At 42.3% G+C, this 10,183-nt stretch overlaps 1 protein-coding gene across 4 annotated transcripts in view; it reads right to left on the bottom strand.

The window, feature by feature from the left end:
* Positions 1-1,435: 1,435 nt before the first annotated feature.
* The window catches only part of KIAA0825 (KIAA0825 ortholog), a 242,690-nt gene continuing 233,942 nt past the window's right edge, over positions 1,436-10,183 (bottom strand). For all 4 annotated transcript variants that reach the window (XM_048292974.1, XM_048292976.1, XM_048292978.1 and 1 more), the window contains one exon: positions 1,436-2,929. In XM_048292974.1, coding sequence (XP_048148931.1) covers positions 2,806-2,929 — 124 coding nt within the window. In that variant the 3' untranslated portion in view covers positions 1,436-2,805. The remainder of the gene's footprint in view (positions 2,930-10,183) is intronic.

Genomic DNA, 10,183 nt, shown 5'->3' with positions numbered 1-10,183 from the left:
CAATTATTTAGACCAGGGACTAGAGGGCATCCTCAGTCAGTTTGCAGATGACACCAAATTGAGCAGGAGTGTTGACCTGCTGGAGGGTTACAAGGGATCTGGACAAGCTGGATCAGTGGGCTGAGGCCAATGAAACAAGGATCAACATCCTGTACTTGGGTCACAACAACCCCAATCAATGCCATAGTTGTGGGGCAGAGTGACTTGAAAGAGGCACAGCAGAAAAGTTGCTGGTCAATAGCTGGCTGAATATGAGCCAGAGTGTGCCCAGGTAGGTAAGAAGGCCATTGGTATCTAGGCCTTTATCAGAAATAGTGTGGCCAACAGGACCAGGGAAGTGACTGTCCCCCTTTACTCAGCACTGGTGAATTCTGAGTTCAGTTTTGGGCCTCTCATGACAAGAAAGACATTGAGGTTCTGAAGCATGTCCAGAGAAGGGCAGTGGAGCTGGTTAAGGGTCTGGGGCAGAAATCTGATCAGGAGCACTTGAGAGATCTGGGTGTTTAGCCTGGAAGAAAGGAGGCTGTATCACTCTATACAACTACATGAAAAGAGGTTGTAGCCAGGTGGGGGTCAGCCTCTTCTTCCAGGTAACACATGATAGGATGAAAGGAAATGGCTTTAAGTTGTGCCAGGGTAGTTTTTGATTGGATTCTGGGAAACATTTCTTGACTGAAAAAGTTATCAAGCCCCAACACAGGCCACCCAGGATAGTGGTTGAGTCACCATCAATGGAGGAATTTAAAAGATGTGTAGTTGTGGTATTTTGGGACATGGTTTAGTGATGGGCTTGGCCGTGCTGGGTTAACAGTTGGACTCAATAATCATAAAGGGAAACACAAAATTGTCCTACTGCTACCCTGTGGCTTATTGCTGAATTAATGTGGCAGGGAGAGAAAGGAGGAAGGGGCATAAAGAATTCTTTTTTCCTAAATGTGACTGCTTATAGATTACTCCAGAACCCAGTGTGTTGTGAATTTAGAGGATAATAACCAGTCTGGAATAACTCCCTTTATGGATATTCCCACTTAAGTTTAAGTGAGGGGTTTTACTCTCAATTATCTTGTTCACTTGCAAAGTTGGTCCTCTTCAGAGTAGGCATCTCCCAGAAGGGAAGCATTTTCACAAGACGTATTTCAATCAGTTTCACCACATACGCACTTCATGTGACTATGCAAAAAGTCAATTATGTACAATAGATTTTGATAGAATAGGAGAGAATATTCTAAACTCCATGTACACTAACACATTATTTGTATGGCTTGGAATATGTGTGCCTCATTTGTCAGAATACCAAACCTGCCATCATGAAGATCCCTGTAGAGGTGTTTTAAACCTGAAGTCCACCACTAATCTTCAAAGGTGAAATACAAAGCAAAGACAAATGGTTTTTACACTAGTCACTTCTTTATGATCTGAAATTACTACACTGGCAGCAGAGGAAAATGTCTACTTTATTCTTTAATTAATATTTTGAGCATTTTTTAAGCTCCAGTGCCTCACAGCCCTTTCGTGTTGCAGTGTTGTAACAAGATCTTTGGAGATTTGTATGATGCAATTGTCCACATTTTCATTTTAAATGGTCTGATACTTTATATGAAAAGAAAAAAGAGCAGTTAAGAGGAGAAAAACCTGCATTTCAGATAAGACCCTAAATCAGCATTAGTAATATGCTTTCCCATGATGCTGCTGAAGCCTTTAGGGAAAAAAAGCATGTTTTCATCCTATTCAAGTGGTCTAAGTTATGTCCATAATAGCATCTGTGTGAAGATGTACTGGGAACATGAATAACTCTGCTCAGATTGCACCCTTAGCACGATCTTGCCAGAGTCCTTCATCAAGCAGAGAAAATAGTTCCATTAGACTTTTAATGAAAGAAACTAAGAGAAAAATTATGGATTATTTCTGTAGAGCTAAAGAAATACTAACCACACCTTCTGTATAAAAAATAATTCCATGTTGACAGTTTTCACAAGTGTGTAAGAAAAATATTTAGTATTCAGAAAAATATTTGATATTCAGAAAATTTTGAATATCAAACCAGGATTACTTTGACTATGAAATTTTACTATATTTATCAAAAATAAATATTAAATTATTTATTATTTTCTCAGTCCACTGTTAAGATAATCCTCTGAGCACTGCCTGCAAATAATTTTTTTTTTTTAATAAAAAGATGCTTCTCAAAACTTCTAAAGTTTCTCTATAAAGTGTTTTTTAAGCCACAAAATACACTGGATGTTAAGTGAGGATTTGTGAGGGCAGTAAAGCTGATGCATTTTTGATTGGGAATAATGGCCAAGCATACTCATTCTGGAGCAACTCAGAAAGGACTGTAGGTGTATGGTCTATACCTATCCCTTTTCATGTATTTTGGGTGATTTAATAAACAAGTACCAGAGGAGAGAAAAGGTCATTGAGTGACATTAACTGGGGGCAGGCTGACTCCAAAGTGGTGGATGGAAACCAGGAGTATTTGCTTAGCCTGTGTCTAAAGTTGCATTACTTTCAGAGTCAGTTTTATATTTTTAAATCAATTCTTAGTTTGTCATTCAGGTTTATGCCTCTGCAGTACTGAGATAGAACCTCCTTGTTTTATGACACTGACATTTTCTTGCACCGTTCCTCACCTTATGCATGTGTGAACAATTGCTTCCTGGATGGGGTGACCAGACAATAACAGGGAAACACCCTTTAGTTTAGAACTCCTACTCAAGATACATATTTCTCAGCTTTCTAGTCCTGTGAGTTATGGCATTAAGTTAATCTTGTTGAATCCAGAAAAAAGGTGCTACCCAAATTCTGTCAAGGTAATTGTTCTTCCTTATCCTCTGAGATAGGAGTCCTTTGTGTCAAATAAACATTTTTTAAGTGTTCCACCATAACTTCCTCCTCATCTTCAAGATCTGCATCTTCTTTCATCTCCCACCTGAAAGAAAAATAACATTTTATTGATTTTTAATGTGTTTTAAACTAGTCTTAAGAACAAGTAAAAAAATACAGAAGTTGTTACTATCAATTCATTGCCCTCCACAGCTGTGGTTACACCAGTTGAGATTACTGAATCATGCAAACTACAACCCCCAAAAACCTTGCCACACAGAACGTGGCATGGCCATGAGGCAATTGACACAAATTGTCAAAGCTACTATAAAATGTTACTTATATTTACTGCAACAGTACTTTTTCTTCAATTTTATGTGTCACACACACATTGGTAGAGGTGAAAACCTTGTAAAACTTGCAGAGAAAAAGTGGAAGAGCTAACACACATTTTGGAAGTTAAGCAGATGTTCTCAGTACTCTCTAAATTTGCAGTGAAATGTCACCACATGAAGTCCAACCCAAATATTTAATGAGTTGTCATATTCTCTGGCAGTGACAGTACTATTTTACAAAATACCAGAAAACTGACTGGCTCTTCGTTTCTTTTTTTCTCAAGTATAATGGTCTAACCAGAAATAAATGACATCAGATTCTTCCTTCCCCATGTGAATACTCATTTCTAGTTTAGGATTAAGAGCTAATACCACTAAAACTGCAAAAGTGGAAAAACTATGAAGATGATTTTTTTTCCTTTTAGTAATCAAATATAGAACATTAAGAGTCATGCAATATTCTGTTTAAGAAAATCAGGATAATAAATGCAGCAGTAGTGCTGATACGTAGTCAGGTAAACTTTGTATCAGTCTAATTTTGCCAACACAATGCCCAGTTCTGTGGCTCCACCTCTTTTACAAGTTCTGTGGATATTTAAGTTTGATACTCCTTTAATATTAATCTCATTCTTTTCTAAGTAGATAATAAAGTGTAGGCTCCCAGTTCAGACCACTTGAAGACAAAAGGTAAAGCATCAATACTAAAACCAGAAATCACATTTTCAAGTATTAAATGTAATAGGTTATAAATGTGCCATAGGATGATGCTGAAAAGTAGGAGATGTAAAAAGTCAGCAGAACAAGGACCGCATTTAGGAAACTGTCAGGAGCAAAACTTTAATCCTGTTCCCACACTTATTAGGTTCTCATTCAGACTGCAAAAATCAGACGCCATATACAAGTTTAGATTCGTGAATAAATCAAATATAATACAGAATGGTGGGATGACTATATTGCATTCCTTGTATTTGCAAGAAGAGGACAGTCATTATTGGCAGTAGAGCATGGTGTACACTTTTTGTATCTATTTAGAAGCTTACTAAAACCAGGAGAGCAAGTGCTTTGTAGTAAAATCTCATTGTTAAAAAACTATTAGGAAAAAATATGTTCAATGAACATGTATAAATTAGCATATATCCTTCACACCTTTACCTTAAAAACTGAATCTGACAACCCATATTACTGCCTGAAGGAGTATCAGAACAACCAAAGCATGCTATGAATAAAATTATAAGCACTGAATGCCTATGATCAACATTTTGCAATAATTAACTTCCTATTACTCCACTCATATGTGACTGCTATCATACTTAACCTTATGTGAATATTAACATTAGGTACAATTAATTGCTGTGTCTGTCTGCTTCACTCTCTGGTTTATGATGCAAAATCTGGCTGTATGAACCTTCAGTACAGTCACTTTTGCAAGCACCCCCGATGAATGCTGTTTAACAGGGTCACTAGTTTCCCCTTTTCCTTTGGTAATGTACCTTCTCTTCAAACCTAGGAGGAAGTTGTGCAAACCTTAATTTGAATTTATGGTCCTCAGAGTTATTCAGAAACACTACTGCACCAGTTGAACAGATAAATTTTAATTAATTTGATTTGTTGCATATTTTTAACTAGAGGAGCTGTTTGCTTAGAAGGACTGCCATAGTTACAGAGATAGGAGGCAAGAGTTTGGCATTAGGGGTGACCCCAAATCCTGTATTCCGTATCTTCCCTACATCAATCCGTGCAAGGTAGTTTACTATCCTTTTAAGACCCAAAGTGGGAAGCAGAACCTCTGTGTTTTACCCCCGTTCACGGAAAGGGGAGGGGGTGCTGGGTCCCTTTAAAAACAGGGAACAGACACGTGGAGCTCTTGTTTTGTTCTTTCCAGGCTCCTGAGAACCTGAGAAAGCGGGGCGCTCTGACAGGTTGCTAGCCACGGCCTCCCAGGAACTGATGGAAAAAAAAGGCAGACAGCGACCCTTGCCACAGTCGCTATAGCAACAACCGCTTTTGGAGCCAGGGGAGATGTTCCTCCGGACTTTCCGCCGCTGCTGCTCAGGACAGCCGTCTGTCGCCAAGGATCGGAGCCGCTCCACAAGATGCCAGCTGCTGAGGGGGTTGGCCCTACATCTGCTGAGAAGTTTCTTTCGGCGTTTCACAGCATTGACTCCTTTCGGAGAAAAATGATTTCTAGGTTTTGTTTTTTCCCCTCTCCCGTTGTTGCTTGGGGAAGGAGGCAGTTTTGGAACCACGGATGCTCGGTTGATGTGTTGTTGCCTTTGTCGCCTTTGTCCTCTGTCCTGGCCACATGGCCCAGAGACTGGATTTTATGCCATTCTGTCTGTGTTCCCCGGGACAATTAGAGGGACCTCCTCTGCATTTCTGGGTGAGGGTTTAAGTGTTTGCCTTTGTATTTCTTGTTTATTGCTGCTGTTTTCTTTTAGTAAACTGTGTTTTTTTCCACTTATATCTCTTTACATTTGTCGCTCCTTATTGGTAGAGGGGAGAGGTTGAAAACTAAGGGGAGGTAACTTATTGCAGAGACTCTGCCCTGTAAAATTGCCTTAAACAAAGACATATTTGGCACCCAACTAAAAGGGGCTCAAGAGAGAAAGTGAAAAAATAAAGAATTTGACTAAATAATTTCTATATTGGGTACAGAACTCCCTGGTCACCACATTGCTTGGTTTAGTCATGGTAGTGTGGCACCTAACCTTGTGTATGCACCCAAATATGTGGAACCATCTCCCCATGATAGTGCTCTTCTTCAGATCAGGGAGAGGAACCAAGATACAGTTGATGTGATATCAGTTTATGGAAAGATAACATCAAAGGCAATGAAGATCATTTGGTTTATGTCTTCATCATTGTTTGCCTCTCCTCATCTGGGCTGCTACATCTGCGGGTTTACTAATTATTGCACACAGCCTGTTGGGGGAACAGGAGAAGATTATTTTTCCCAGCCTTTCACCTCCTTCTCCCCTTCAGGTCTGACACATCACTTCTTGAGAATGCTGAATTCCCTCTGGGTGCTAAGGACACCATATTCTTCTTGCTGGTTCTGCTTGGTCTCCTCCGTACAATCTACAACACATGGAGTCAGGATGGAGATTTCTAGGGAGGTGTCTTGGAGTGATTTACAGTCTATTCCATGATCAGAAATGCCCAGAAATGGTTGCTGTATATTTGAAGCCTGAGACTGGTAGTGTGTGGGGTTGGGGAGGGGGAAGCTTTGGGCTTTTGGCAGGCATTTTCAAAGCCTCACTGCCCAGGCATTCCATGGCGCTGTGTGATTCAGCTTTGTTTGGCTAGTTTGGTTTTGTTGGCTCAGGCAAAAAGCTTTTTCCTCCTCTGGCTTGGAGAAGCTGCAGCAGCAATCTTTCAGCCGCCTTGAGGTGAACTGAAGAGCTGCTGGTCTGAGATCGGAGCAGCGGGACCAGCGAGAGCGGACTCGCCCCATTCCAGCCCCAGCCTCGAGGAGCGGGGCCGGGGAGAGAAAGCACACCAAGAGGCTCCAGCCCAGCTGCTTCGACTGCTCATGGAGAGGAGGTCGACACCAGAGAGCCAGGTTTTTGCCTTTTGCTGGAACTCCTCCATGGAAAATCCAGTTCCCACAGCATGAAAGCCAGCACCATCTTGCACCATGTGTCTGGAAGGAGTATTTTTTTTCAATGTTTGCCCCATTCTCTGGACATTTTTGGGTCTTTGTTCCTGTGTTTGTGTGGGGCGTGGAGTGAGTTCTGATAGTTCAGTTTTTAAGGGTTATTTACTTTTCTTCCTTGCCTGTGGGCATTCTGTTGTTAATAAACTGTTGGCTTTGTTTGGGGTTTTTTTTACTTTTCTCTATTAGTATTAATTATCTCTTGGTGGAAGGGGATTGTCGAAACCCTTTAAAGGAGACTACTCACTGCAGAATGTCTCCTCTTAAATTTGTCTCAAAACTGAGACAGGAGGTTTTGTGGACACCTGCCCGAGAGGTGAAAATTCCTGAGTGGCATGGGATGTAGGAGGAAATGGGATTTTGAAGATTACTTTTGAAGTGTTCTGCTCCAATAGTTTGGAAGTCTCCATCTGAACAAATACAAAACTCTGATAAGGTAGCAGAATATTTGAAATAAAATTGCTGTGGCAGTTTCAGAGAGGGGCGACTTACTGCTCTCTGCTGAGCCCTAGTTAATGCTTACCCGCATGCTTCTTTTTACTATACAGCAGCACCTACAGCCAGAGGAGAAAGAGAGCAAATTGGCAGACACCACAGTCATTCAGGCTGCAGTTCAACAAGATGGGCAGCCTAAGCCAACAGCAGTCGCCCCTGTCTGAAGGAGTAAATATAAGACCAAATCCAGTCACCCAGTAGGATGACCACGGGGAGTGTTGGGCAGAATTTGCAAGGGGCACGTCCCTTCAATACCTCATGCCAACAATACCACCTGGAGTAAGTGGATCATTTTGATCATACAGCAAGTTCAGATGGGAAATCCTAATCACCCTGGGATCTTGGAAATCATCACAAACTTGCCTTAAGGTGAGAGTTCTGGACTATGATATGAAGAGGAAGAGGATCAGGTGACACAGGCTAGGAGGCCCCACCATATAACCAGCCACCAGAAAGTGACATGCGACACACTCTCTTCACTGACAGTTCCTGCCATATCGTAGGGACAAGTCAAACATGGGAAGCTGCCATATGGGACCCTAAGCAGCAAGTTGCAGAAGCGACCAAAGGACAAGGCGGATCAAGTCAAGATGCAGAGCTGAAAACTCATCTGGCTTTGGATACTGCTGAATGAGAGAAGTGGCCAACACTATACCTCTATACTGACTTGTGGATGGTAGCAAACACTCTGTGGAGGTGGCTAGAAAGATGAAAAAAGGCCAATTGGCATTGAAGAATCTGAGCTGCCAAAATCTGGCTAGACATTGCTCTCAGGGTAGAGAAGCTGACTGAAAGTCTGTCATGTGGATGCTTATGTGCCTATGAGTCAGGCTAATAAGGAGCATTGCAACAACAAATAGGTGGATCAGGCTGCCAAAATTAAAGGTACATCTGGACTGGCAACACAAGGGAGAATTATTTCTAGTTTGTTGGAATCATGATGCCTCAGGTCATGAGGGAAGAGATGTGACATACTGATGGGTTCATGAATGAAGGATGGACTTAACTATGGACACCATATCCCAGGTAATCCGTGATTGTGAAACATGCACTGCAATCAAGCAGGCCAAGCAGGTAAAGCCCATTGGTATGAGGGACAATGGGCTAAATATAAATATGGAGAGGCCTGGCAGATTGATTACATCACACTTCTGCAAACCTGCCAAGGCAGGCCCTGTGTGCTCATAATGGTAGAAGCCGCCACCGGATGGCTGGAGACCTACCCTGTGCCTCAAGCCTGTCCTGTGGCAACATGGCACCCCAGAAAGATTTGAGTAAGACAACGGGACTAATTTCAAACAAGAACCTCATGGACACCTGTACTAGAGAACATGGTATTCAGTGGGTGTATCATATTGCCTATCACCCACGGGCTGCTGGGAAAGGCAAACAGTGAAATGGTTTGTTAAAAACCTCACTGAAGGCAGTGGGTGGTGGGGCATTCAAACATTGGGATCTGCATTTACCAAAGACCAACTGATTAGTTAACACTAGCGGCTCCACTAATCACTCTAGCCCTGCCCAGTCAGAATCACTGCATATAGCAATGAAGATAAAGTCCCCATGGTGCATATGGTGCATGCTGGGAAAGACATGCACCATATGCATGTTTGCATATGAAGTTTGGATTAGTCCCATCTCAAGCAAAGGCAAACCCATCTGTGAGACTGGTTTTGCTCAAGGACCTGGTTACACTTGGTAGCTAATACAGAGGGATGGGGAACATTGTGTACATCACACAGGGGACCTGATTTTGGTGAGAACTATCTATAATGTTGAATTATGTATGTAATATTGGTTGTTGAATGACACTGACACCATATGTCATAAAATATCCACAGCAATGAATACAGACTGCTCAAGTCACACCAGTGATGGACTAAAATAAAGCCAACAAATATCTTGGGGGAACAGTCAGTGACCACTTATATAATACCTGTATCTGTATATCGTTATTTGTATGCATAGATGTCTACAGTTGAAAGGTATGAACATCTGGTTGTCATGTGCATAGTATAGAATAAGGGGTGGATAATGTCTTGGGTACAGAGTTGAGGATTTCAGTGCTGTTTAAAATACCATTCACATCAGCCATAGGCATGGTTTCGGCACAGATAATGCATACCATGGCTGGAACAGAAAGGGGTCCATTTTGGTCTGGCTCACCAAAGTGAAGCAATCAGCAGACCCTGGCACTGTATGACCTGTAGGTCTCTTCACATTTCTGAGCCCTCCAGGACATTTCTGCAGGACAATTGGGCTGAGAAGAGGCAGCGGGACCACTCCCAAATTGGTGGTTCAAAAGTGACAGATCTGAAACTGCAGCCAAGAACGTCTGGGCCAGGAGTGCGGTTTTTGGTGCCCAGCAGGACCATCTCGCCCTCCCCGAATGGGGCAGCAACATGAGGCCGTGGCACTGACACCAGACAAGGCTGGCTGAGCTGAAAGGGAGTCCAGCAGGTGGCAGGAAGAGGCAGCAGGCAGTAGGGGTGACCTCCCAGATATGCACCCTGCTGTCACACAGAGGGAACAGGAAAACTGACACCGCAGGCCTGGAACTGCCCCAGACAATGCCAGCACATCCCATCTGGCACCAGAATCACACCATGAGACCCTGCCTTCGCGGTTTTTTTTCTTCTATAGCGGGAGGTTTAGCCAGGAAAGCCTCTTCACCATCTTGTCTTTGTCCTCTGGGGCACATGTGCTGCCTGGGTGGCAGTTGTCTTGTTTTCTTTGTTCCTGGGGAAACCAGTTGACTCAGCACCTGTGTATCTAGTGGTTATTGTTGTTTTCTTTGTTGCTGTTTTCTTTCAGAAATTGTTATTTTCCCGCTTATATATTTTTGCATTTGTTTCTCATTATTGGTAGACGGGGA

Source organism: Corvus hawaiiensis, chromosome Z (assembly GCF_020740725.1).
Source record: "Corvus hawaiiensis isolate bCorHaw1 chromosome Z, bCorHaw1.pri.cur, whole genome shotgun sequence".
In the NCBI taxonomy this organism is placed as follows: domain Eukaryota; kingdom Metazoa; phylum Chordata; class Aves; order Passeriformes; family Corvidae; genus Corvus; species Corvus hawaiiensis.
Note: the sequence above shows the minus strand (reverse complement) of the source record. Positions and strands in the feature narration are given on the sequence as shown.